Source organism: Osmia lignaria, chromosome 12 (assembly GCF_051020975.1).
Source record: "Osmia lignaria lignaria isolate PbOS001 chromosome 12, iyOsmLign1, whole genome shotgun sequence".
In the NCBI taxonomy this organism is placed as follows: Eukaryota; Metazoa; Arthropoda; class Insecta; order Hymenoptera; family Megachilidae; genus Osmia; species Osmia lignaria.
The window spans coordinates 3802165-3829111 of record NC_135043.1 but is presented as its reverse complement, the minus strand read 5'-3'; the positions used below and the strand labels follow the sequence as shown (position 1 = coordinate 3829111).

Here is a 26947-nt window from a genome sequence, read left to right as displayed (position 1 = left end):
CTTAATCTCTTGATAATTAAATATACACAGTGGAATATATACATAACTACTTTATATATTTAACATTGTTTTAACTGTTTTTTTTCTGATCTCCCAAACATATACATTAAAAATAATGACCAATCCGTGGTATATGAACATTATAAAAAAATAATATAATTCATAATAACAAGTGATTAACATAGTAATAGTAAACATAAAATATATTTAATAAAAATGCAGGAACAATTTAAAAGATTACAAAGCCAAAAATATGTGATATATTGAGAATCCTCCGTCCTTATTCTTAAATCCTGTGTAGAGAACAAATGAAACTTTAATTCAGCAATTTTAAACCATAAAATTTCTTTTATAAATGTTCACTAAGGTGGTATATAATAAACTTTGTATACATAACATGTATTCAATCCCTCTGATTTCAACTGTTTGATATTGGTAGTTATTTTTATTCACTCTAACTAATGAATTTTACTTGTTCAAGTAAAATGTGTGCATTACACAGATATAGCAGAAATATTATTACTTGTTTGAACGAGTTTACAAACAAAAGCATAATATGAATAAACAATAAGCTAGAGACTAATTAAGTACAAACAAAATTTAAAACGTATGAATATGTTTTTGTCTAGTTCAAAAATATGGTGATCTTGTTATAAAAATGCATTACACGGTGTAACTATATAGAAATTATGTCTAAATGATATGTGAGACAGTCGTACATAGACAATGTTTAATAACATTAGAGAAGTCAACAAGAAGTGTAATAAGTAAAATGAAACATGTAATTTTCTGTGGATTATACTTATAAAACAATTTTATAATTGCCTCAACTGTTGTAAACTTCTTTTATTTTATATTTCAAATGATTCGATTTTTAATGATATTAAATTCTTAGTTTGAGGTATAGTTTGTAGTAGACCCAAGGGACGGTAATTTTCTTTTTTTTTTATTATAAAAGTTGTATTTGAAAATTATTATGAATTAGATAATAAATGTTTGTTACGTAGTTCTTCGTTGAGGTTTCTGTCCTTTAACAACGGTTGGCCGGCTTTTTATGTAACCTTTCTTACGACGTGAAGTCTGAAACATTAATGTGCAACCCCCCACAACTTCAACTACATTTCAAAATTACATGATGTTATATTTAAAAAAATGAGAAACGATACGATAAAATGTAACAAAAGATGTATCTTACATCAAATAAATTAATTAAAACTCTCACCTTTTTACTAATATACGAATTGGCATTACGTGCCACAACTCGTTTAGATATCGGAATACTAGGTCTATTAAACTCACTTGGTTTTTTCACCCTGAAATTTATTTTAATATAAATTGTATTATTTTTTTGAATGATTAATGATTTTCTTACCACCATTAACAGAATTACCTGTAAATTCGAACAAGCCAATGTTCGGTTGTATAAGCTTCTTCCAAATATGTTAATTGGAAATTTTTATTTCCTATTTCTGCATTACGCGTACGATCATAACCGAAAGGTGATCGATAATCGATTTTTACTTCTCCAAATCGATAATAACTTAATTTATACATCAATGAATTTAAAAGAGTAGGTGAACCCTCTGCATCCACACGAAATTCTCCTTTCTCAGTGAAATAATCACTTTCACGAATATCTTGTGGATGTTCACCTTCAGCAATTCGAACCATCCAAAGGAACTTGTTAACGTCATCTCCCGAATACCCGATCATTCCTCCAAAAATAACTAATACATAGTCTACATCTAATGATGTCATAATTTCATAAGCAGCACTTTCATTTGAGCTCATTGCTTTCCCAACCAGAGCTATATGTGAATTATTCCAAGTATTATTGTCCACAAGAGTAGTTCTACATTAAAAAAGAAACGCTTAGTTCTACTTAACAAAGATTATTGCTGTATTCAATAATCACGATTGTGTCAATGTAACATATATACCTGTTAGCCATTCCAGCAATTTGATAACCATAATCCCACCAACTCATAATTCTAGCATCAATTGGTGTATTTTGTGCTAACCAATAATAAGCTTCTCTAAAGTCATCAAGTATGGCTCTACCACCATCGTTACTATATGATGCCAAAACAATTGAGGGACTAGAATATGCATTACTTGTAATCCAAGTACAATGTAAAGTGAACATCATCATTAACATAAATGCCCCAATGACAACACCATTCCGAAGATTAATACCCAATCCATCGCCATTGCCCCTCGGTCTTTCATGTTTCATTCTACGGAGTTTACCAGCTTTATCGTATAATGCTCTACCGGGGCTCCTTTCTCTTTCTTCCTCGCTTTCTTCTTCACTTCCATTACTACCTCGATCGTTTCTTTCACTATCTTCTTCTTTAAAGAACAATTCCAGAAGGTCGCTAAACGCTACTCCGGCAAGCATACAAACTACAGGGGTTAAAGTGAGCATAAGCCTAACCATAACTCCGGCAAAATAAACAGCGCTGATAGCGTATAATATAACTGCAAAATAATAATAAATATTAATAAGAGATATCAATACTTTTAAATAATGAATGATTTTATCGTAAAATCTTACCAAAAACACGTTCGTCGTTAATGTGTTTAATACAATACCAGAGACCAACAGGAAATGTTGTAACAAGAATGTGCAAGTCAAAGAAAAAGCTAAACCATGTTGTAGGTTGATGTTCAGAAACAGATGCTATTATTGGAATGTGAATTTTTGCGTAGCCAGTATCCCATAAGGAATAAAATCTTCCGCTCCAAGGAGCAACGACACCGGCGTAAGTTAAACAGATCAAAATAAGCAAAAGAACACCAGCTGTAACTGCAACTACTCCTCCAAAATATTTCATTTCAGATTTGGTAAGGACAGTTCTCAGATATCTATAATAAAAGAATATATATTTAATTTATATACAAATGTATTAAATATATCAACATACCTGAGGGCTGCTACAAAAATTAACAGACCGAACACACCTCCTGCAGCCATGTGTTCTGATGTTCTTATCGGTTGAAAACCAACAAATGGTATTTGCATACTTAATAGAAGTCCCAAAATATAAAATGTAGTGTAACTTGTAAAAAGGCGATTACTAAATCGATTCATAACCAGCAATGCAAATACATGGAATGGAATTAGATTAATAATAAAAACATAGCCACCCCATGCTGATACCATATAAAAATAAGAGAGAGCAGTCATAGAAGCCCAGAAGATAGAGCCAGTTTTAACTGACTTAACCCAAAGATAATATGTTATTTGTAATGCAAATATAGCAATGCCTTCATTGTCGTAACTTCCTGCTACAGATCTTGAAATGTAGCCAGGCACAATTGCGATGAAGCACGCTGCGAACAAACCAGCACCGGCACTCCATATCTCTTTTGTCAATAAGTACGTAGAAATGGCGGTAAGGCCACTAAAAATTGGAGCTAGGAATACACAAATGTCTCTTATGTGTACCGGGATATTTAAAGAATGTAATATGTAATGTATTGATCCAGATGTGATCATTAATCCTGGATAAACAGTTCCACCCACGATACGACCCAGTGGATACCATGCTCTTTCATCGAACCAATTTAAAAAATTATAGAATCCATGTTGTACCATGTACGCTGTTGCTCTGTAGTTAAACCTATATTGTATAAAAATGATTTTATTTTAAAATTATTTATTAGAAACTAATTTATTCGAATGAAAATCAAATTATTTTTGTATAAAAAAATATCTCCATTAAATTATCTATAAACATATGTAATCTTGATATAATAGCGTGTAAAAAATACGTACCAAGGATCGAATTCATGTATGATACTTTCGAAACGTATTACTGCAAATAACCGAGATGCAAATCCTGAGATCCAAGCGAGTAGCAAAACAGTAAAAGTAATAAGAGAACTAAGACCCGCGGCATTTGTTAACGTGGAAGTTTTCATTTGCTTAGAAGTTGATTTCTTATCAGGAAACATATCTTTTTTGGTATTTGTCGTTGATGATCTATTTGGCAACATATTTTTTTTATATTTACACGAATGTATGGTAAATGTTTCCCTCACGTATTAATTGATATTTGACATGATAATTAACATTTCTTTGTATTCAATAAGTACGTTGCAAATCAAGCAGCCCGCAACAAATTTCCAAACCACTATGCTTAGGCTAGGAGTCTAAGACACGTTGAACACCGGCTACGTGTTAACCATGACTTCCACAGCGACGTTTCGTACTTTCATAGGAATATGGTAGAGGAATAGTATGTTCGAATATGCGCTTGAACATACACTAGGATCAATACGAATATCAAGCTACTGATTGGTTTCATTAACAACATATGAAGTCAGAAATAGTTTACCCACCAATAGAATTAATTTTCTACCAATGTAATATTCAGTTATCAACCATAATCTACACGAGTACAATTACATATAACGCATCGAAAGTTAGCCTTCAAACGTCATATCCGGATAACACACATTAGTTTAACAACTTTTCAGATTAATACTTTTTGTTTGCGTTAGTGTTATAAACAAAGTTTAAAGGCATAAAAAATTAGAAATTATTAAAGAAAATCAGCTTGCTATTGTAAATATAATTTAATGGCAGCAAGTTAATATATAATGAAATGTAACTTCTTCGATAAACTTAGATTTTTCAACAGTAGGAATTACAGAAATCACAAATTACATCAAAATAACAAGCAATAATATAATATTTTAAATTATATTAAAAAAGATTCTCATGTTCACTACTAAGGAGCAACTAATAAAACGTACTGGAAAAAATCCTATTGGTCGTTACGATTTTTTAAAACTTTTAGCAACAGAATATAAAACTACTAAATCTAAAGGTAACTTGGATGAAAAGGGTTAGATAATTTATCATGTAATCATTACATAATTATTTATCAATAACAAAACTAATAACAGAATTTATTTTTACAGAAGCAAAAGAACAAGTTCTAGCAAATCTTGCTAATTTTGCTTACGATCCTATTAATTATGGATATATAAGACAGTTACAAATAATTGATTTATTTCTTCACGCATTATCTGAAGATAATGTAAAGTTGGTACGTTGGGCAGCAGGAGGCATTTGTAATTTATGCGTTGGTAAGTAAAAATTATATTATTTGCTGGAAAAATGACTATAATTATATTTGAAAATTATATTTTTAGATCCAATAAATAAATTATACATTTTACGCAATCAAGGCATTAAACTTCTAACATCGATACTTGTTTCACAAAATGAAGACACTGTACTATCTGTAATTACTAGTTTAATATATTTAATTACTCCTGAATCAAAAGATGAAATAACATCTGAGACAATCGAAAGAATATCTGAGTTATCAAATCATGAAAGTAATCGTATTAAGAACTTGGCAACAATATTTTTAAATGATTATTCCTCAATGACAAATAACATTGAAAAGTCCGAAAATACATAACAAAAATATCCTAGCAGAAATAAATTTTGTTAGTCACTAAGAAAACTGTAAAGTACAGTTTGTATTGAAAATAAAATGAAGCTGTCAAAGTCATTTTTTAAGCTACTGAAAAGATATTGCACAGGAGCTTCAGATTTAACAAAGACTGCAAGTGAAATATCAGTTTTCAAAACAATTACAAAGGATGATATATTAAATTTTGCTGAATTAACTGGTGATTATAATTCAGTACATGTCAATGCCCCAAATAATCTTGTTCATGGTGCACTTCTTAATGGCTTAGTGTCAGGAGTACTTGGAACAAAATTACCAGGTCCAGGAACCCTAGTGATTGAACAAAATCTTAAATATCCAGCACCGTGTTATGCAGGAGATATAGTAGAAATAAAAGTAGAAATCGTTTCTCCAAGAAAAATTATGGAATGTAAATATGTTTGTATTGCAAATGGACAGAAAATAGTTTTAAAAGGCAATGCAAAACTCATTAAAAAGTTATAAATTTTACGTTTTGTAAATAATCCTGCTAAGAAATAATGTATAAACAAATACAGTATAAAAATACAGAATATAATTACATATTACACTATTATGAAATATTGCTTATTAAGTACTTACTTGACCCACATTAATTGCTGACTTGTCAAAATAAGGTTTTAACAAAACCTGCAGCAATGCTTAACTTTCATTAAGTTCATGCAAGTGATTCATTCAGTATATGTAAGTATAATGAAATATTTTTCATATTTTACCTACTATATATGTAAATTTTATATTCAAATTTATTACCTATATAAAATTAGTAAAATATGGACTTTTTTCCACAGATAACAATGTATCCAGTGTTATTAATTCTCTGCCTTTCGTCTGCACTTGCAAATGACCAGATTAAATCAACAAATTTAAACAATACTCTTCATGTTTCAACTACTCCAACACCGCATGGTTGTGTTTGTGGAATTTTTTTAACTAAACAGTTTAAGAAAGGTAGTAAAGAACCACCTATAGGAGATCCTGCTGTTATGCATGAACATCCTGGAATATTTTCATGTACTCAAAGTGGAAACAGACATTGTGTTAATAAATGTTTGGAGACTGTAAGTTGATTTATAAAAGAGATATGTTTTTAGTAATTAAAGCATTTTATTGTTGTAGATTAAACATTCCAAATATTTAAATTTAATTACAGATTGTTAAATTCCTTCCAAGTAGTTCAACAATATTATGTGGTTCAATAGAGCATAGCTGTTACAAAGAAAAAGTAAGTTTTATTATATTATTTTATCATAAAGGTTGTTCTATTCAATATTGTATAAATTATTTTGTCCCAGGCTTATTTATTTATTCAAAATTGCCAAAGTGGATGGATTAATACAAATCTTTCTACTGGAAAAGAATATTGTTGCAAGGATGGTGCGCCATATAAATGTCCATTATATTAAAATTAATGTTACCTCATTTTAGGGTTGTTTTATCTGTTACAATTTGACGAGTTTTATACTTTTTTAATTTAATAAAAATATTTGTATTCCCATTAAAATTTCTTCTTAAACATCCCGCCGTTCGTCTAAATATAGCACTAAGAACGTTATATACACACTATAGAGAATCAAAGGAATCCCAGATAAATATTTGAAATCCTTATTCTATAATTAGATCTTCATATGTGAATCTTTATTCTATTTTGTGCATCTTAAAAAAGGAAAACTTTTACTCTCTTAAGCTTTTATTTTTAATTGTAAATATGTAAGGTATGATTTTGATCTTTAATTTGTGCTATTAGGTCAAGTTCAAGCATAACCCCAATAATATTATACCTGACAATGTTAAATTTAAATTGACCAGCTGCTTTAAAGTTGTATGCACCTTGTACACTTATATTTCAACAAGTATTGTTAAACATTTATCAAAATTTCGTTTTTCGCTGATACAAAAAAGAAATGAAGAAAACATTTATCATTTACATAATTCTTTGCTATTATTAAATATTAAGAAAATTATGGTGCTTTACACAAACGAAGTAATGTGAAATCGCATGGAACTGATAGTTACTGCTTTAATAAAGTACTTTACAAACAGAACATTGGTAAGAAATATGTGTGCACGACTTTTAACATGCCCTTTGTGCTCACAACCAGGTTTTTTAACACTGGATGCATTGCGAGCTGGGTTAATAAGTGTAGCAACTCGACCTCTTGTGTGTCCTGTATGCAACGAAGTGTTGCTTGGAATTGATAAACTTACTATTCATTTATTTAGTCACACTATTAATTTAAACAACAATAATGTAACAGAGTTACCAAAACATACCAATGTTGTTAATAACAGCCTTGATTCGTCAGTAATGCATAGTCAACAAAATACTACTTTTCAAGATTGGAATGTATTAGAAACACAAACTGCAGATTCAAATAAATTGGAAAATCATATCCAAAGCAATTTAAAATTTTCTAAAAATTTACCAAGTACAAGAGACGAAGATCCAATTTTGAACTCAAAAGTTTGTATTCAAAATCAGAATTCATCGTTGAATCATGCACCTCAAGTTACATTTTTACCACATCAAACATCTGAGAACGAAGAAATGAATACAATTCATGAAAATAAACAAATATCAAAGTCAGAAAAAGAATCTCAACAGATATTACAAGAAACATTAAAATTAAATTATGGTACACAATATTATGACAGTAACAATATTAAACACATTAATTTTTTGCACAATTATTCTGAAGTAGAGCATGAAAATACTGAAACCTTTAAAAACTGGATACAGAATCAGAATTGTAAAGAACAAGTTTCTACAAATGAAAATTTAGATAAAAGGGAAAGACCTATAGAAAATGAAGAATCTTGTAATAATGAACAAACAACAACAATGAATAACTTTGGAACTGATACATCAGTTTGTATTAATATGCCATTAGAGAAATATAATAATTATAAAAATATGCAAAATAATTCATCTACCACGTGTAATAAAAGTGAGAATGAAGGTCATCAGAATGAAGAAATACTCCCTCAATTAAAACTTTTTAAAACTCTATCAACAAAAGAAAAGACTGAACGTTGTAATATATGTGGATTTCATTTTCCTGACCATAATATTTTAGTTTTACATAAACAATTAATACATACGATCAATGAGAAAGATTTAAATATTGTTCCTGAAAGTTTTCTGAAAAACTATTCCTGTCACTTGTGCTCTAAAGTCTTTAAAATGAAGGGTAGTCTGATGGTGCATATGAGAGTAGCACATATGGGATACAATCTGGGTAACTTATTGATATTATATTAAAATTATGTCATTCAACAGATGTCTACAAATAAATAATTTTTCAGGTTCATTAGCTAAAGGCGGACGAATAGAATTCATACTTAATGAAAATAAATACAGTTGTCCTACATGTGGAAAACAATTTAAAAAGGTAATTGAATTTTGTTTTAGTAATTTTCAAACAAATAGAAGGAATTTGTTATTTTAGGAACAACATGTAATGCAGCATTTAAAAACACACGAAGCGAAACAATGGGAATGTGATGTATGCAGTAAAATGTTCACAACAAAGTATTTTTTGAAAAAACATAAAAGATTACATTCAGGAGAAATGCCATACAAATGTAATATATGCAACAAAACATTCACTTTCCAACAATCGTATCATAAACACAGGCTATACCATAAAGATGATAAGCCACATACATGTACAACTTGTGGCAGATCATTTAAAGAATTATCCACTTTACACAACCATGAACGGATTCATACTGGAGAGAAACCTTTTGAATGTGAAACATGTGGTATGTTAATTTTTTATAAACATCATTGATAAACATTATAAAGCTTTAGAATAATGCATGTTTTGTTTTCAGTTATCATTAACAATTTAACATGGATTGTTCTATTTGTGCAATGTATGTATAACAATTCTGTGATTACTGCTATATTTTTTATAAATACGCCTTATGTTTGGAAATTACTAAATATTACGAATACAAACTATACATTTATATGACATGTATTTTAAGAAACAAGACAAATGGTATATATAATATTAAAAGCTATAATTATATGTAATAATAAAAGAAGATTTGCTTTTTTTTTAATAATATCTATTTTCTAGGAAAATGTTTCCGTCAACGTGTTTCGTATTTAGTTCATCGTAGAATTCACACTGGTGTAATGCCTTATAAATGTACAACATGTGGAAAAAGTTTCAGATATAAGGTATGTTATAATTAGATAAAAACCAGTATCATTGCAATTTCATAAATTATTTATTATTGTAGGTAAGTCAAAGAACCCATAAATGTTCATTACAACAGATGACAAATGTGAATCAGATTAATAATCCAGACCAGCAATCTGTATGTATATCAAATACACAAAAAATAAGTAACGATTCATGTAAAAATCTCCAAGAAAATGTTTTAGAAAAAGATCAATCAATATTAAATATCACGAATGATGAAGAGAACAAGTACGTATTGATAATAAACACTCAGGGTCAACATCTTCTAACAAAAGAATCAGATATAAATAAAGCACAGAATGCTTCTAACAAAGAACAAAAATTTGACGAGTTTATTGGAATAAATGATAAAAGTGAAGAAACAAAGAATATATGGAAGTCTGATATTCCTAATAGTCCTATATTTAAAAAATCCGTTGAAACTTCTAAAAATGTTGAAAATAATTCAAAAAATGAGAAATCACTTCAAGATGATACAAATCACTTTTTCTCAATGGTAATACCTCCTCTTGAAAATGGATTATCTTCACCTACAACTGAAATGGAACATTTAAGAGTATCATCTCCTATACAGAAGCAAGATATATTCAAATCTTACGACAATTTTAGGTGTACAACGCATGAAATAGAAATGAATTTAATTAATACAAATTTGGAACAAAATTTTGGTAATACTGGCAATGATACAAATAATTTACAAACTATTAATGAAGAATCTTTAAAACAATTATTGTATAGTATTAATGAAAAGTAATTATTTATGCTCTATAAGAGTTATATTACTCTGAGAGATTTAATAACTTATATTAATGTGAACATAACATAGCGAGCTCTTTAAATAAATATTAACTGTTCCTTACTATACATACTTCCCTTCAAAATAAATACTTAAGTATATATATTACACTATAAATTATGTTTTACTTTTTATTTTTGTTGATTATAAATATGTACTTGCATATTATATTCCCATTAATTTTTTAATCAAGTATTAGACCAATCAGCTTTTGAAAAATGTTACTTTAGGGTTATTTACATGAAGGGAGCCACGTGCTTCGACGGAACAGAATGTCCCATCTATGTTCTGTATAATCCTTGATCGAGCGATCGTAGCAGACGACGCTCTAATCGACTTGACAGTACAGTCCGTGTTTTCACGTGTCCTCTCGCGCATCGTATTGCGTAACTGGAGTCCGACTTCCAGGGAGGAGCTCCCTTTTTCGGTAAGTAGCTATTAATAAATTAAATTAAAGATCACAACATATCCGGTTATTTTAATCTTCGTAATAATGGACGCATGAAAAATCCGTTTAACTGACTGACTAGTAATGTCCATTTATCACAAGCTGTTTTGACATTGTTTGAGGAATATTTCAATTTATCAGCCAATTGGGTATTACTGAATAAGGTTTTCATCCAATCGTAGCCGATATATACGTACTTGTCAAGATTGAACAATAGAACTTAAATCTGTTATGATCTGTTGCAATTATGATGTTTATAGATTTTCGTAAAAGATTCAAACACAATGAAACGATAGTTTTATGATTATTATATGTTTATAACTTAAGAATGATATATTGATAAGGAACAGCGAAGTTGTTATAATCATTTTTCATCCTATTGTAGAACAATTTTGTTAGAATATACATTTATGCTTTGTATGTAAGCTATCGATGTTTTAAATTCCATCCAAAAGCCCATGAATCACGTGCAAGCTTATGAATATATGTTATAACCTTTTGACACTTTCATAATTTCACTCGTAAATGTTTACAATTATATTAAACCTTTCTATGCATGTTGCAACATTGCATGATGTTAAGTGAAGTGTATATGATCGTACATAAAATACAACACGATCGTAGTGTAAAGGTATTAGTTAGAAAAAATAATTAATGATACGTTTAAAAATTAGTCATTGATGTCGGAGCAATTGTTTGCGGCTAATTTTACATCATAGACGAGGAGAAAGTAAAAGTTGTGAGTTTGAAAAAAGTGTAGCAAGATGGCTATTCGCGCCGGTTTTGCGTCTGCTGTTGCATTATGAATCGCGATTTCGCTACACGCGGGCACCGAGTTTTAGAACGCACCTACGTTAACTCTGTGTGTGACGTTTCCTGATGGGGGCGGAGCGTCATCCAGCTTCCCAATTCTAACCAACCCGATCCCGATAGCCATCGCATTCCGCTGATTTGCTTCAGTGTGCCTCGGCAGTGCGTTCGGTGCGTTTTTTGGTATGTGCTTGTGCACATAGCCACTCACCGACTTATGTGCTTGCGCCAGAATCCATTTCTCTGTCGTATGTAACAAGGAACGTTTTGTGCTCGTAAAAATTATCAGGCAGGGGACATTTTTCTCGCAATGCCCTGGGCAAACCTATGTGACATTCAGGTAACATTTTCCGTAATTCTTGTTCAATTTTTTTTTTTTTTTTTCCTTTATATCAGGGAACCTTGCATATATCCGAGTAGGATTCTCTTTTTCGAAGACCTCAACCTGAGGTCACACGGTGAACGAGAATGGAGAAACGAAAGAGAGAAAGAGACGAAGAAAGAACTCGTCCTCCATTACTTGTTCATAAGCAAATGGTGGCTTGCTCACTTACGAGTCTTTGTTATAATTATTTACGTCTTTCGTTGAATCCTGAAGGTGTACCGAGTCTATTCGTGGCTTTGTTGCAACCGAGTAATCCTAGTATTCTTAGAAGGTGTTCTATGATGTCAACGGCACAATTTCGCATTGCTTGTAATATTATAAACGGATACCAGTTGTAGTGTTTGTTATGATTGTTGAGCTCGTTACTATCTCTTTCAACCGTGGAGGAAAACATTAATTGCGTATCGCTTCTGCTGTATTATTTAGCTACGTTCTTGTTATCCGTGTGTGCATTCGTTTAACGCGTTTAATCGTAATAAGTGGCTTCGATTTAATTCACTTTGTCCGGATCGTAGTATATTTTTTTTTGTTTTTTCGATATATTGTTTAAAAGTAGGTATAAATATATATATTTTTTTCATTACAATTGCTAAAAATTATTTTACGTTCAAATAAATATCTTTATGTAACAAACGTATTTTTGTATAACGTATGTTAATTTTTTAATATTAAACACATGTCATTGTATCATTAAGAGATAAATATACGAATAATAAAATAATTTACTTTTATCTAAATATATCCAGAAACGTTTTGAACAATAAATTATCTTTTTCTTTAGTGTTTTATAAAATTGTATAACTGGATATCATATTATTTATTAAATAATCATTATTTATGCCATATTCTCGATTTTCACTAAAATTCAACTAAAGATAGATTACACTCTTAGTATTATATAATGTATACGGTATCAAAGATTCTATGACCATTTTGATTATAATTATGTGCCTGACAAGTTGTACACGAACATCCTTAAATTTTTTATTTTTCATATATAAAATAACTAACAAATTTTTTTTGTTGTAGACAGAATAGTGGCATGAGTCGATTAATCTATGGCAGATCAACAAGATCAATTATCAGGGGGGTCTGTAGAGACGGCCAATGCTTCAGCAGATACCTCTAAAGTTAGAGGGAAGAGCTCTAGCAGTGGTAGCAGCGGTTATAGAAAACGACAAAGCACTAGTTCTATTCCAGTCACTGTAGAAGAAAAAAGACGTAGACAGACTATTGGTGAACCACAATCAACCGAAGTTTTTAATAATACTTCCGTGTGTAAACATCCAAGCGATTCCTTCAAAACAGAAGGTAGAACAAGAGGTGATCGTAAAAGTCATGGCAGTGGCTTAGAATCATATTTAGGTAATTATATTTATCATAATTATTGCATAAATATAAATGATAATCTTGAATTAATTAATTAATATACGTTAAATAGTTTTCGAAATTAAACTGTATCGAAATTTAGGAAACGTATACGGTTACATAATGAAAAAAGAATTTACCTCTAATTTTAAAATATACGTTAATTACGAATTACAGATACTAACTGGAGGGCACCCCATAAAGTTCAGCAATCTAATTGTAATATTAGTGGGAACAGTACAAGAGTTCGTAGTGCTACAAGAACAAGTTTGCCAGAGTTGAATCTAACAGCAATTGACTGTGTTGCTTCAAGGACTCGTTCTCGTACACCACAAAATCCACAAGCCATATCGCAAGGACATAATAGTTACGATTTATCGCTATCCAGTGATTATAACAACAGAGAAGACTTGACGTATAACAGTTTGGTACCGTCATCAAGTTCTGCATCTGTTACTAGTCATCCATCCACATCTAGAGGAAGAGGTTAGTTTATTTATATTCTACTTATTAAAAAGTGTTGGTTGCAATGAGATGTGATGTGTGAACTGAGTGAATACATAATACAATTTAAATATTAATTCAACCAGTTTTAAATACTCTTAAATATATTAATAATTACCTTTAAAAATGCATAAAAATATATAAATCTTGATAATAACACCAATTAATAATCGGACCATTAACATTTTATACTAATTGTGATTATATTTAATTTTTTGGGTGAAAATTAGCATTCATTTGCAGTAAAAGAAAACTAATTATTTTTAATTACACGTTTTTTTATTTAAAAAATCAGTGAACTTATGATTTTATGTACATATAACTAATATTATTTTATAATGCACTTATTTACTAACAGTTTATTACTTTGTTAAATTTTATTGTGATGAATTATGACTTCTAATTGTTAATAACAAGTATAATAATCAGATGTTTAAAATTTGTAACAAGAATTACGTTTTTGAAATTTTTATTTTGTTAAAAAGTACATTCTTTTTAGTTTACTACTAGTGAAATATATTTTAAATAATAGTTACTAAATTTTTTAAAAGGCAAACATTAAAAATACATATAATGATCTCATAAAGAAACAAATTCCCCTGTTAAAATATTTAAAGTTAACTAAAGTTATACAAATAAACTTTTTATTTATACATAATTACATATAAATTTCATACAAACCATTTAAACTATGACAATACTTCTCCTCAAAGAAGAATTAACAAAAAAAAAAAAAAACAAAAAAAACATTTTTAGTATCTGAAATATATACATCATATAATAATGTCACAGAAATTTAGTGCTATGCTTAATTCAGTGTCATGATAAACTAAAAATACTCCTCATTGGTATATCATAAAAGTGTGTTTTGCAACCTACATTTCTTGAAGCAGTAGGCTAAAGAATAGGGTAGTAAAACTAGGCTTTGATTCACAAGTATCTTAAAATTAAAGAAAAAAAGTATTACCAAAATAAGAGTCATAGATCAGACTGTATCATTAGGCCTGAGGATGAGCGAATGTCTGGAAGGATTTGTGTCTGCTGTCAAAGCACTTTTTCCAATATCAACACAAACGTATCATCAAGAAGGTAAGCCTAAGGAGTACACACTTCGTACTACATTTTTTTACCCTAATTTTCTCTTGTAAATTCATGAGTAGATATCTTTAAACGAATACAAGCCACCATAAATCTGCTCTCTAAATTGGTTCCCTATATCCATATGCAAGTACATTATATTTAATGTCAGGTCAAATTGTTTAAGTCAAATTTGATTTATGCATGACATTATTTCTCCAGACATACATAGTAAACATGATTTTGATGCAACTTTACAATATATTCCGGCTATTTGGAATTACTATTGAAATTAAATATATGTGTATGCAAACATTATCGTTCAACATTATTTTGAATATTTATAACAATTCATAAATATAATATTCATAATATATCATAAATGTTAATCAGTTAAGGTATAATACATAAATCCAGTGTATATCGATTATTCTTGTAGTATTATCTTATAATATTTAATGTAGAATTTTGTTTTGTTTAGTTTCAGTTATCTAAAATTGAAAAGAATCACTGAATAATTAAGCTACTACCTATATGTATATTAAATAATATCTATAAATCCAATTAAATAATTGCATCAAGTGTATGCACTCACTTTATGAACTTCTTTTTATGTTTTATATATAACTAATAAATATTATCAAAACAGTGTTTTAACTTTAGTAAAGTAATAATAACATTTTTACTAATACAATTATTATTTTCAGTTTTAAAAGTATTAAATATATTAAATTTCTGTATCCAAATCTCCAATTAGTACAAATTATTTTTATTTAATTTAATGGATGGATATCAAATTAATAAGGTAAATATTTTTTATTTGTAGTAATGTTGTATAAAAATACATATTCTATACATGCACTTCGACAAAAAATACATATAAGTACGAAAGTACATAAAATTTTCCATGCAAAACTTGATATTAATTATGCTTTCCATTCATTATAATTATGTCATTTTAATAATTTGTTGTATAAATTTAAAAACCTTTTAAGACTAAAACATACACATAAATAAATAATTTCAAGCATTTTTCTAATTAACTGATAATAATACTATTTTCTCATCTGTAATCAAATACACTTGATATTTATATCATATTTATATTAAAAGTGTCATTTAACAAAAATTTTAAGATAATTTTCAAAAGAATAAGAGTATGTGCTGTATATTTATTTAGGCTTACCAAAAACAAAAAGGTGTATTTCCATAAATACATCTATATAATTAATAGAAATATATGTAAAAACATATAATTGAATAGGCTATACATTGCACTAAAGTGCGGTATAAATATTGTAGTATAAATTCATAAGCTGTTTATCATAAATTTTCAACTTGTAAAAATGCTTGATTCTCATAATTATGCACAGAAAACATAACGAATAGTTTTATGTGCACCGAAGCATTATATATGTATGTTAGTGTCTCTATCTTTCTCTCTCTCAACCCCCTTCTTTATTATTAATAAAAATGATAATTGACCTATGATGAAAATAAAAGTTTAGAACATCTAAAAATCGTTACACGTACTAAAAATCGTTCCTTGCGTGTTTACCATAATGATAAAAATGCTTTAATATTTTAGGGTCAAAATCTCACGGTGGTGCAACCTGCGCGAATAGCAGTACAAGTAGTCAAGTTCTGAGTGTGAAGTCCAGCATCAGAGTGGGTAACGCAGCCAGTAATTCTGTGGAGAGCGGTGGGGGGGCGTTGGCACATGACGGGGCAGGCACTAGTGGCATCACCACAGCCACTGCCAATCCATCTGTGTCTGCCTCTGCCACTGCCAACCCTACACACCCTCATTCTACGCACAGGCATATATTACGTTCTCGCGCAAAATTCTCCAGCGAACAATCTAAAGAACTGCCAACTAATAACAAAACTTCAGGAAAACATCATAAAAAAGATTCTACAACGGGTACTTGTTCAAGTTCCAGGTAATAATGGTTGACTGGTTATATCGTTAGCGATGTGTTGTATATAGTATGAATTATTAGAATTACAATATACATTCTGTTGGCACAGACACCGTTCTTCATCACGTGCAAGAAAAGCAGTGATAGAAGGAGGTTCTGGAGGAAGTGTGATGTCTGGTACTGAATCTGTAACAAATAGTGCCACTCCAACATCTGTCTCGTCTACAGTTCCTGGCAATCAATTAGTATCTACCACAGGTGAAGACGAATCTGCCTCAACAGCTACACCTGCCACTGGTAAATTTCTTTTACAAAACGGTTCTCATTGTAGTAGAGTAATAGTAATATTTAAATGTCGATTGATTCAACAAGCAGGTGGAGGTCCATCCGGAATGTCTGGTACTACTGGAGATAGTGAAAGTGACGACGGTGAAGTTGGAAGATTACAAGCATTATTGGAAGCTAGAGGCTTGCCTCCACACGTGTTTGGTGCATTAGGACCAAGAATGCAACATTTATTAAATAGAAGCATGGGTGCAAGTTCTGGTATTACTTTCTCCTTTTTTATAAAATTAACCAAGAGTAATGGTAATTGAAAACATATATGTATATGAAATAATTATACGATTTCAGCTGCTAAAGCCCAACAGCTTTTGGCGGGTTTACAAGCTGTTGACGACGAAGGAGAACAGCTACAGGCTGTTATTGGAATGGGTGAAATTCTTGTAATGGGAAACGAGGATACACTAGCTGGTTTTCCTGTAAAACAAGTGGTTGCAGCATTAATTAATTTACTTGGAATAGAGCATAATTTTGTAATAATGACACACGCGTGTCGTGCTCTTACTTACATGATGGAAGCTTTACCGCGATCATCGACTGTCGTGGTTGATGCTGTACCCGTGTTCTTACAAAAACTAGAATCTATTGAATGTATGGATGTAGCAGAACAGTGTTTGACAGCGTTAGCTATGCTTTCGCGTCGACACAGTAAAACCATTTTACACGCGGTATGTATTTTTAATTCTTAATACGAAGATTCGACGTAACATGTGTTGTTATAAATTAATTTATTCATTCTTAGGGGGGAGTATCAGCTTGTTTGAAATTTGTTGATTTTTTCAACATAACTGCACAACGGGCTGCGTTAACAATTACAGCAAACTGTTGTCAAAATCTTCACCCCGATGACTTTCACTTAGTAGTCGACAGTTTACCTTTGTTGACAAGTAGGCTAACGAATCAAGATAAAAAAAGCGTTGAGTGTGTTTGTCAAGCATTTAGTCGTTTAGTCGATAGTTTTCAACATGATCCTGTAACTTTGCATAAAATTATCAATGCGGAACTTCTTCAAAACTTACAACAACTGGTAAGGAAAATGATTACTTTTAAAGTACGTTTCCAATATCTTGTTGAATTAATCGTTGATCTCCTTATAGTTAATGATTACACCACCCGTCAATAGCATTGGTAATTTCATAACTGTGTTACGGATGCTTTCTGTGATATCAAATCGCTGTCCGGATTTGGCACAGCTGCTTCTGCAACAAAATATAGCTTTTACGCTAAGTTATCTTTTAACTGGATCGTTAGAAGTGAAAGCAGAAGATGTAGAACTAGTACCGCGATCTCCGCAAGAGTGGTTTGAAATTACTTGCTTAATTGAGGAACTGATGCCTCCGTTGCCAACTGATGGCATATTTAGTGTAAATAGTTTACTTGAAAGGACCAGTAATCAACAAGAAAACGTTCATTGGGAGTGGCGTGATGAAAGACACTGTTGTCATCCATTTAGTACTATTGATTCTAGAATTATCGAGGTATTATAATTTATCAGAGATGATACAAAATCAAATGAATGTAGTGTAACGAAAGTATTCTTTTTCAGATGGCATTTCAGAATGGTGAGGATGAAATCTGTCTTTCGTCTTTAGGGCGAACTTACACGATAGATTTAACTGTGATGAAACAAATTAACGAAGACATTGGAGTAGCAAGAAGCATTTTCCGTAGAGTGAATACACATCCCACAGAGGGCAAAAGTCCTACTTGTTCGTCTAGGTAAAGATTTTTTAAATATGTTTTTCTTTATACTTGAAAAAATATGTTTTATTAAACTACACAAATTTTTTTTATAGTGTGGATGTTGTACCTCCGGTAATTGAAACGAACGAGTGGTTAGTATCGTTCATTCGAACTTTATTCTCTGTATTATATGAAGTTTACAGCAGTTCTGCTGGTCCTGCTGTAAAATGTAAATGTCTTCGAGCTCTTTTACGTATGGTATATTATGCTTCAACTGACTTACTTAAGGTAATATATAATAATGCAATTGGTTTTGCATAATTATTTATTGTTATCTAATCTTCTTATTTTTATTATAGGATGTTTTAAAGAACCAAATAGTATCGTCACATATAGCAGGTATGTTGGCGTCCCAAGATTTACGAATTGTTATTGGAGCTCTACAAATGGCAAGCATATTGATGAAAAGGCTCCCACAAGTATTTGGAGTACACTTTCATCGCGAAGGGGTATTACATCAAATACGTCAACTAGCTGATCCTGAAGTACCTCTTGGTGTTTCACCACCTAAGTGCCCTTCTGGTAATTTGTTACATTTGTTACTCATAGTCCCCTATACATTTTCTTGAAATTCCATTTTATACTTTTAATATTTCGTTAGGTACATTACCAAGTCCACAGCCAGGTCCGTCTAATACATCGCTATCTTCTACAACGATGTTCGCTTCTAGTAATGCCACATCCCCGATTGCTTCTCCGTCAACGAACGGTAATATACTGTTCGGTACAATTGCAACTTGTCAACTGAAGCCAAATCTTTCTGCATCGATGGAAACACATGCAAGAAACGAATTAAATTCTACTATAGATGATGTAACCACACCACAAAGTGCTCATTTGTAAGTATACGATGAAGAAACTTTAGACAATTATATAGAAAGTATTGTATATTTAATTTTCTTTTTATTAGGAGAATCGGTGATGTTCTAAAGAGGAAAAGGCAAAACAAGAAGGGTCGATTTTCTAGATTAGGCGGTACTACACCACAACAAACACAACAACCAGAATCACTTTTCACTGGATTCGCTCCTAAAAATAATCGTTTCTTAGGAAATTTAAATCCTGCTAGATGGGGTAGAAAGTCGTCATCGTCGAGTTCTACTAGCGACAAAAGAGATTCGAGCTCGTCTACGAATTTGTCGAAACCACCGAGTAATTCGAGTTTAACAGGTGGTAATCGTGATAAGGCTAAGGCATGGGTACGTGAACAGGCTGCTCAGTTCTTGTCACGGTATCAAGATGATGCACCTTGTACACATCCTGCAATGACAGTCCTTTCAAGACTTACTGCTGCCATACAACGGTTACAATCAAATGTACGTATACGTTAGCATAAGCAACGTGTAATCAATGCTTTACATAAAAACAATAATTCATTGTATTTTAATAGGACTTAGATGAAATGTTATCAGCTCTTACTGAATTAAGAGATATTGTACTTGAAAGTGACATATCTCCATTCGAAATGAATTATAGTGGTCTCATTAAAGCTCTGCTCAACTACCTCACTACTGTAGATGCTCCTGGTAATCGTTACGATCGACTTCGTATGTTCTGGAAATTGTTCGCAGAATCAACAGTAAGTAAAGTAAATGAATTTTTTCCAGTACAGTTTCTTTATACATAATCAATTTTTTTTTAGATGCAACAGAGCAACAAAATTATGGATATTAATCCTGGAGCATTTGGTGCTCTGGTAACAAAACTGAATAGTTGTGTTGCACAGTTGGAACAATTTCCTGTGAAGGTACACGATTTACCAGCCGGATCTGGTGCTGGCCGTGGAGGCACTAGTGCTTTGAAGTTTTTCAATACACACCAACTTAAGGTATAGTTTAATTTTCATTTAAAATATACTTATGAAGAGTAGTACTATAATATGGAGTCTAATTTATTATGGTATTATAGTGTAATCTGCAACGACATCCTGATTGTAACAATTTGAAACAATGGAAAGGAGGCACCGTTAAGATAGATCCCCTTGCGTTAGTACAAGCTATCGAACGTTATTTAATGGTTCGTGGATATGGTAGAATAAGGGAAGCGGAATCGATGGTTAGTGATGACGATAACAGCGAAGATGATATAGATGATACTTTGGTAATAATCATATACATATGTAGAAAGATATTTGTTTTTTACAAAACAGTAATTATTTTGAATGTATTTAAATTTACAGGCAGCGGTAGTTATAAGTCAAGGATCGGCAAAGCATAAACTTCAGTTCTTAATCGGGGATGAAGTACTGCCTTTCAATATGACTGTTTATCAAGCTGTTAGACAATTTGGTTGTTCCGGAATTGATCATTCTGAGGCAGAAGCTGATGGTGAACCACCGCTTGGCCATGATGCCGTCTGGGTACAAACGCATACAATTTACTACAGGTATTTATATTTTCTAACCCTCTCTACTTATCTATAGGAATAAACTTAAATGATTTGTTTTTATATATTCTCAGGCCTGTACCAGAAGAAGAAACCACAACATCGCCAAAACCAGGATCGAGTTCACAGGGTAGCAGCCGCAAAGGCAAAGGAAAAAGTACAAAGATCAGTTCAAAACGAAAAGAGGATAATTTATGGCTCGAAGGAGCAGTTCCCCCTCAACGATGTCCGCTTGATCCATATTTATCTCCCACTTTACCACCTTCGGTTACGATCACCGATGCATCGCTCGACGGTTTATGCCTATTGCGTCTTTTATACGCATTAAACCGTCATTGGTCCGTTCTGTTCCCTCATCTAAAGAATGTAAACTTATTGTCCCCGCAAGATTTTATTAACAACAAAATAGCCGCGAAAGCGAGCCGGCAGCTACAAGATCCTTTAGTCATTATGACTGGAAACTTACCATTATGGTTACAACAAATTGCTACTGTCTGGTTAGTATCACAAGAGTCACGCTAATTCGCTAATGTGAATGGTGCTAATAAATGTGTTTTGTTGTTTTCAGTCCATTCCTGTTCCCCTTTGAAACAAGACAGTTGTTACTTTATGCAACATCATTCGATCGGGATAGAGCCCTACAACGACTTTTAGATTCTGCTCCAGAATTATCGGGATCGGATAGTCAAGAACGTGTTACTCCTCGTTTGGAACGAAGAAAACGAACTATCTCGAGAACTGATATTCTTAAACAAGCGGAACAAGTGATACAAGACTTGGCGTCTAGCAAAGCCTTGCTTGAAGTGCAATATGTCAATGAGGTTTTCATACAATTTCAATTTTAACAATCTTAAGAATTTCATCAAATGGTTTAATAAACAACATAACGTCCTGTTTTTTTTAGGTTGGTACTGGTCTTGGACCGACACTGGAATTTTATGCTCTAGTCTCTCAGGAATTACAACGTGCTGATCTTGATCTTTGGCACGGTAGTTCAAGTTCTACCGACGCAGGATACGTTAATGCTCCTCATGGACTTTTCTCAATGCCAATTCCATGGAATACTAAAGTGTCGCATCTCGCGAAACTTAAAACAAAATTTAAATTCCTTGGAAAATTTATGGCGAAAGCGATATATGATTCAAGAATGGTAACATTTCTTTACTCTGTTATGTAAATTTGAATATGTTCATTATTATATTATTGTATATATAATTTTTCACAGTTGGATTTACCATTCAGTTTAACCTTCTACCGTTGGTTATTGGGAGAGGAACATACATTAACATTAGCTGATTTAGCATACGTATGCCCTGATGTACATCGAACTCTTGTTAGACTGCAGGAAATCGTTAGACAAAAAGAAACAGTTGAAAAGGATGATTCGTTAAGGCCACACGAGAGAGCACAACTAATAGATTCGTTAGGTTTAGATGGATGTCCGATTTCGGAGCTTGGCCTTGTTTTTGAGCTACCAGGTTATGAGAATATTGAGCTAAGGAAAGGAGGGAGTGATATATCCGTCACTGTTTATAACCTACATCAATATATTAAGGTAACATTCGAAAATATTTGTACGTGAAATGGTATTTAAAAATTTGCATTTTCAGTTGGTGGTACATTGGTTCTTGTACGAAGGTGTCTTCAGACAAATGGAAGCATTTCGAGAAGGATTCGAATCTGTGTTCCCGCCATCGCAACTAAGACTATTCTTCCCGGAAGAACTTGAAGCTGTGTTCTGTGGGCATGCACAAACAGGTGGCCAGTGGGACGTGAAAACACTTTTAGAATGTTGTAGAACTGATCATGGATATACTCCAGATTCCCGTGCTATACGTTTCCTCTTTGAGGTTATGTCAAAATATAACAGTGAAGAACAAAGGCAGTTTATCCAATTCGTCACAGGTTCACCGCGATTACCAGTTGGAGGTAAATATTTGTTATACGACGGTATATGATGGATACAATGTATCAGAAATCTATCAAATGAAATTCTTTACTTTCTTACAGGTTTTAAGAGTTTAACGCCACCTTTAACGATAGTGCGTAAAACTTTTGACCCTTCGATGAAAACAGACGATTTCTTACCATCCGTAATGACTTGCGTTAATTACTTAAAACTGCCTGATTACACAACGTTAGAAATAATGCGAGAAAAGTTGCGAATAGCTGCACAAGAAGGACAACATTCGTTCCACCTTTCCTAGAAACGGATGGAAAACCGGCGCGTCATTTGCTCTTTTGCTATCGCATTGTCCAGGTTGAAACAAATTATCCAAACATTTCAAATATTTTTCGAAATAGCTGTGTTTTGTTTAAAACTCAGTGATCGCAAATTTGCACTTTATACGAATTTTTTTCGAAAAAATCTTTTTCTTGATTTTAGCAACAATTCATTTAAATAAATCCTAATTTGATTGTTTATGTTTTTACTTATAAATTTAGATTGTGATATGTTTTTGTCAGAAAAAAAAGTGCAAAAATGATATTAGCTCTGTCGTATAAGTTTCCTCCCGTGGTATTACGAACCAGGTATCGAGAATGCAGCCTCGTTCTAGGAAACTTATCTTTAATGTGTTACAATAATTAATAAAAGCTGTAAATATAGTTTAATATGCGCAAATATATATATAAATACTTTATATAATAGTAACAAGAAAATGATATTGCTATAAAACTCTATAATAATTAATTATAATTTAGTCTGAAGGGACGTTTATTAGGTATAAGTGAATTTTATATCAGTGGTGCATTTAGCATCGCCATAAATCGCCAATCTCATGCCTCACAATTTGCAATGAAATCACGTTTTAAAATCAGTAAACAAATGTACGTTACAGAATGAAGCAGCTCGTGTTTCATTACCATTTAAAAAAGAAAAACAAACCAACAAACATCAAATATAAATGTGTTTGTTGACAATCATTTTATTTTCGTAATCGATCTCTTTGTGTTCGCTGCTTAATTTCCAGTGTGTTAACAAGCACTGCGCGAATTTCACGTGCAACACTCCTAATATTTAAGTTTATTCAGTGTATCACCACCTAAACTTATTTGATATTTTTATTCTAGGTAAGATAGTCCAATTAATACTTTTAGCCGTGTAAGAGTGCAGCCAGCATCGCCAGACCGAGTCACCGTAATGATCGAAGAAAAAATTACTATCTTATATCTACTCATTTACAGGCAAAAACATCTATTTATGAACAAAAATGTACTAAAAATGTATAATATTGAAATAGAATGGATATAAAGTCAGCGAAGCTGGTGTATCAAATGGATTATACAAGGTACATTACTTTCTTATATCTCTGTAGAAATGTGATTCTGTATGAAAATTGTGAGAATATGAATCGATCAAAAGTAGAAAAAAAAAATAATAATAATATGCGACTACTTGTTTTACAATTATATTGTGTACCATTGCTTAAACTGATCAATATATGTATACATCACTTTCTGATTTCTAATTTTATGTATATGAAAGTTAATTGATGAATTGGCGATTACGTTAATTGGTATTAAATAATCACCATTTTAAACTGACTTTTCAAATAAGCCTATAATGTTGCTTCATAGCTTCATCTCAACCTTACGACATTTTCTTTTAGCATTACATGATGAATTTATTTAGTCACTATACGATATTGTTATATTTCATAATTTTTACATATTTTATTATAAATCATACAAACATGTTACAGTTATATTTTTTCATTACATTTTAAATACAAGTAAACAGTGAATTATAACTGGTAATGTACCAAAATACAGAAAAACAAAAATCATTGATCAAATTGTGCAACACAGATCTGAAAATACATTGCATAATGTTTAATGGTTTAGTATATGTTTTAAACTTATATCAATATTATAAGTAAAACTTATATTTATATCAACTCATTAGTATAAATGAAGATTTACTTTTATTCAAGTTCAGATTCTGTTTCTTTGGTAGCTTTCAATAAACAAAAATACAAACATATTGCTGAAAAAAAATATCTTTCCTAATCAACAATATTTTGTAAAAGGCAAACATTATATTATTAAAAACAGTTTCAAATTATGAAAGATGATTTATTTAAGAAACAAAATTATTTATATATATATATATATATATATATATATATATATATATATATATATCATGCAACATTTACAAATTCAGTTCCTCATAATTTTTCTTATTTTCTATTTTTCTCTTTAACAAATACCACATTCCCGTGTTTCTTAAAAGCTTAAATGCACATACTTAACCACCCTAATATAAAACATATTCCACCAAATGGTGTCAGTTTATTCATTCGTTTGTCACCAGTAAATGAATAATAGTAGCAGCTCCCACAAAACAGTATTATGCCAGACAGCATGAAGGTTGCAGTCTAATGATAAATAATATAGCAGTAATAAGTATGTTTTCCAATTTTATTATTATCATCTAATTAAACGTACCACGTAAGGTGCTCTGCAAAGAGGTAATCCTAGTATTACTAGTGTATGGGTGAAATGGTACCGACTTGCAGTATCAAATACTTTTATTTGATATTGGTCGTTTAGATGTTTTGCTGAAATTATTATAAATAAAAATTATTTCATTCAACTATCTTCATAATTTCAAGCTATATTCTAAAATATTCAACATTAATCTTACAGTGGGAACCATACGCATTAACAAGAACAGCTGTTGCTCCACTGATAGCTGCAATTCTTGTAAATGGTCCAGTATTTGCAGCTAATTTCCACAGAGGTGACATTACTATAGGGTTACAACTTGAATATTGGAGTGTCTAAAATAAGGAGAGCTATTTCATTAAAATTACTGCACATACATATTAAAAATTTTACTTTATAGTGACATTCATCAATTAACCTTCCATACATACACAAGGTTATGATTTAGTTATTATTAATTTATTTACTTATTCTCCTATTCTCTGTATTACTAAGTGATATGTGTATGTATATTAATTATAAAAGAAATTTAAAACGGTGCAACGGTTTTGTATACTTTTAAAAAACACGGGTATTTTTACCGGTGTCACGGCTTTTATGACTCCTGACACTGCATCCAAGGACACTTGAGCTCCAGATAATGCATAACTCATTACACTTTGAAAATACATTTTTTGTTGTTGATTATTACACTAAATAAGTATTACTTACGATATTAACTAAACTTATACAGCGCTATGTCAGCTATGTATTATGAATTTCCCTGGAAGTTAGGTGATTCCCCTGGAATCCCCTTATGAGGGTATCCACAAGCTTTTAAGGCGGCTTTAAAACAAACATATTCATCTGAATATGAAAACAACCCATATTTTATTTAATATAAAAATGATATAAAGATATTATGTTTATTATACATAATGAGCAACATAATTTAAATGATGTATCTTTTCTTACATATGTTAAATATTTCATGTTTACAAACATTTACAACAAAGGAGGGACCAAAAAATCAATTTTGTAACAT

The 26947-nt window shown here is 31.2% G+C and overlaps 6 protein-coding genes across 12 annotated transcripts; 4 read left to right on the top strand and 2 right to left on the bottom strand.

Moving 5' to 3' along the window:
* Positions 1-188: 188 nt before the first annotated feature.
* On the bottom strand, positions 189-4002 carry Stt3B (catalytic subunit 3B of the oligosaccharyltransferase complex). Of its 2 annotated transcripts, none has more exons than XM_076691147.1 (7): positions 3782-4002; positions 2928-3626; positions 2558-2868; positions 1941-2481; positions 1391-1852; positions 1223-1313; positions 189-1109 (listed from the first exon to the last, which is right to left on the bottom strand). In XM_076691147.1, the coding sequence occupies exons 1-7, from the start codon at positions 4000-4002 to the stop codon at positions 1089-1091; spliced, it is 2346 nt and encodes a 781-aa protein (XP_076547262.1). In that variant the 3' UTR covers positions 189-1088. The 2 variants fall into 2 exon arrangements, with proteins under 2 accessions (XP_076547262.1, XP_034177205.1); XM_034321314.2 differs by having other exon boundaries at positions 189-1080.
* A 727-nt stretch (positions 4003-4729) lies between these two features.
* Positions 4730-5988, top strand: LOC143305954 (uncharacterized). The gene is made up of 4 exons (XM_076691287.1): positions 4730-4856; positions 4933-5100; positions 5167-5435; positions 5493-5988. Exons 1-4 carry the CDS (start codon positions 4730-4732, stop codon positions 5937-5939), a joined length of 1011 nt encoding a protein of 336 aa, XP_076547402.1. The 3' UTR covers positions 5940-5988.
* A 31-nt stretch (positions 5989-6019) lies between these two features.
* Positions 6020-7014, top strand: LOC117602836 (follicle cell protein 3C-1-like). The gene is made up of 4 exons (XM_076691164.1): positions 6020-6158; positions 6266-6535; positions 6628-6699; positions 6770-7014. Exons 1-4 carry the CDS (start codon positions 6135-6137, stop codon positions 6878-6880), a joined length of 477 nt encoding a protein of 158 aa, XP_076547279.1. The 5' UTR covers positions 6020-6134; the 3' UTR covers positions 6881-7014.
* Positions 7015-7124: 110 nt separating this feature from the next.
* LOC117602821 (uncharacterized) lies at positions 7125-10551 on the top strand. The gene is made up of 5 exons (XM_034321313.2): positions 7125-8713; positions 8781-8866; positions 8924-9239; positions 9563-9666; positions 9729-10551. The coding sequence occupies exons 1-5, from the start codon at positions 7474-7476 to the stop codon at positions 10443-10445; spliced, it is 2463 nt and encodes an 820-aa protein (XP_034177204.1). The 5' UTR covers positions 7125-7473; the 3' UTR covers positions 10446-10551.
* A 243-nt stretch (positions 10552-10794) lies between these two features.
* On the top strand, positions 10795-24859 carry ctrip (E3 ubiquitin-protein ligase ctrip). 6 transcript variants are annotated; one of them, XM_034321306.2, is made up of 25 exons: positions 10795-10914; positions 13160-13495; positions 13676-13984; positions 15005-15091; positions 16668-17022; positions 17111-17298; positions 17374-17547; positions 17635-18011; positions 18086-18370; positions 18441-18821; positions 18890-19062; positions 19140-19314; positions 19386-19608; positions 19688-19925; positions 19997-20402; positions 20477-20665; positions 20729-20914; positions 20995-21186; positions 21266-21471; positions 21546-21968; positions 22040-22292; positions 22376-22621; positions 22697-23026; positions 23082-23400; positions 23482-24859. In XM_034321306.2, exons 2-25 carry the CDS (start codon positions 13189-13191, stop codon positions 23676-23678), a joined length of 6219 nt encoding a protein of 2072 aa, XP_034177197.1. In that variant the 5' UTR covers positions 10795-10914; positions 13160-13188; the 3' UTR covers positions 23679-24859. The 6 variants fall into 6 exon arrangements, with proteins under 6 accessions (XP_034177197.1, XP_034177199.1, XP_034177198.1 ...); XM_034321308.2 differs by lacking the exon at positions 10795-10914 and adding an exon at positions 11896-12085 and having other exon boundaries at positions 17377-17547; XM_034321307.2 differs by lacking the exon at positions 10795-10914 and adding an exon at positions 11897-12085 and having other exon boundaries at positions 13164-13495.
* LOC117602833 (transmembrane protein 256 homolog) lies at positions 24767-26646 on the bottom strand. The gene is made up of 4 exons (XM_034321330.2): positions 26505-26646; positions 26123-26258; positions 25924-26036; positions 24767-25853 (listed from the first exon to the last, which is right to left on the bottom strand). The coding sequence occupies exons 1-4, from the start codon at positions 26592-26594 to the stop codon at positions 25710-25712; spliced, it is 483 nt and encodes a 160-aa protein (XP_034177221.1). The 5' UTR covers positions 26595-26646; the 3' UTR covers positions 24767-25709.
* Between the last annotated feature and the right edge of the window lie 301 nt (positions 26647-26947).

What these genes read in the sequence shown, in the direction of transcription:
- LOC143305954 (XM_076691287.1), top strand. Translation starts at nt 4,730, where the DNA reads ATGTTCACTACTAAGGAGCAACTAATAAAACGTACTGGAAAAAATCCT. An exon ending in AGGTAACTTGGATGAAAAGG is followed by an intron (nt 4,857 to 4,932) that starts GTTAGATAATTT and finishes TTATTTTTACAG; the next exon opens with AAGCAAAAGAACAAGTTCTA. An exon ending in ACATTGAAAAGTCCGAAAAT is followed by an intron (nt 5,436 to 5,492) that starts ACATAACAAAAA and finishes AGAAAACTGTAA; the next exon opens with AGTACAGTTTGTATTGAAAA.
- LOC117602836 (XM_076691164.1), top strand. Translation starts at nt 6,135, where the DNA reads ATGCAAGTGATTCATTCAGTATAT. An exon ending in AAGTGATTCATTCAGTATAT is followed by an intron (nt 6,159 to 6,265) that starts GTAAGTATAATG and finishes TTTTTTCCACAG; the next exon opens with ATAACAATGTATCCAGTGTT. An exon ending in ATAGCTGTTACAAAGAAAAA is followed by an intron (nt 6,700 to 6,769) that starts GTAAGTTTTATT and finishes ATTTTGTCCCAG; the next exon opens with GCTTATTTATTTATTCAAAA.
- ctrip (XM_034321306.2), top strand. Translation starts at nt 13,189, where the DNA reads ATGGCAGATCAACAAGATCAATTATCAGGGGGGTCTGTAGAGACGGCC. An exon ending in TGGCTTAGAATCATATTTAG is followed by an intron (nt 13,496 to 13,675) that starts GTAATTATATTT and finishes TACGAATTACAG; the next exon opens with ATACTAACTGGAGGGCACCC. An exon ending in AATTGTTCGCAGAATCAACA is followed by an intron (nt 20,666 to 20,728) that starts GTAAGTAAAGTA and finishes ATTTTTTTTTAG; the next exon opens with ATGCAACAGAGCAACAAAAT.
- LOC117602833 (XM_034321330.2), bottom strand. Translation starts at nt 26,594, where the DNA reads ATGTATTTTCAAAGTGTAATGAGTTATGCATTATCTGGAGCTCAAGTG. An exon ending in TCATAAAAGCCGTGACACCG is followed by an intron (nt 26,259 to 26,504) that starts GTAAAAATACCC and finishes TCCTTATTTTAG; the next exon opens with ACACTCCAATATTCAAGTTG. An exon ending in TAATGCGTATGGTTCCCACT is followed by an intron (nt 26,037 to 26,122) that starts GTAAGATTAATG and finishes TAATAATTTCAG; the next exon opens with CAAAACATCTAAACGACCAA.
- LOC117602821 (XM_034321313.2), top strand. Translation starts at nt 7,474, where the DNA reads ATGGAACTGATAGTTACTGCTTTAATAAAGTACTTTACAAACAGAACA. An exon ending in ACATATGGGATACAATCTGG is followed by an intron (nt 8,714 to 8,780) that starts GTAACTTATTGA and finishes ATAATTTTTCAG; the next exon opens with GTTCATTAGCTAAAGGCGGA. An exon ending in GAAAAAGTTTCAGATATAAG is followed by an intron (nt 9,667 to 9,728) that starts GTATGTTATAAT and finishes TTATTATTGTAG; the next exon opens with GTAAGTCAAAGAACCCATAA.
- Stt3B (XM_034321314.2), bottom strand. Translation starts at nt 4,002, where the DNA reads ATGTTGCCAAATAGATCATCAACGACAAATACCAAAAAAGATATGTTT. An exon ending in ATTTTTGTAGCAGCCCTCAG is followed by an intron (nt 2,869 to 2,927) that starts GTATGTTGATAT and finishes CTTTTATTATAG; the next exon opens with ATATCTGAGAACTGTCCTTA. An exon ending in TGGCTTGTTCGAATTTACAG is followed by an intron (nt 1,314 to 1,390) that starts GTAATTCTGTTA and finishes AATAAATTTCAG; the next exon opens with GGTGAAAAAACCAAGTGAGT.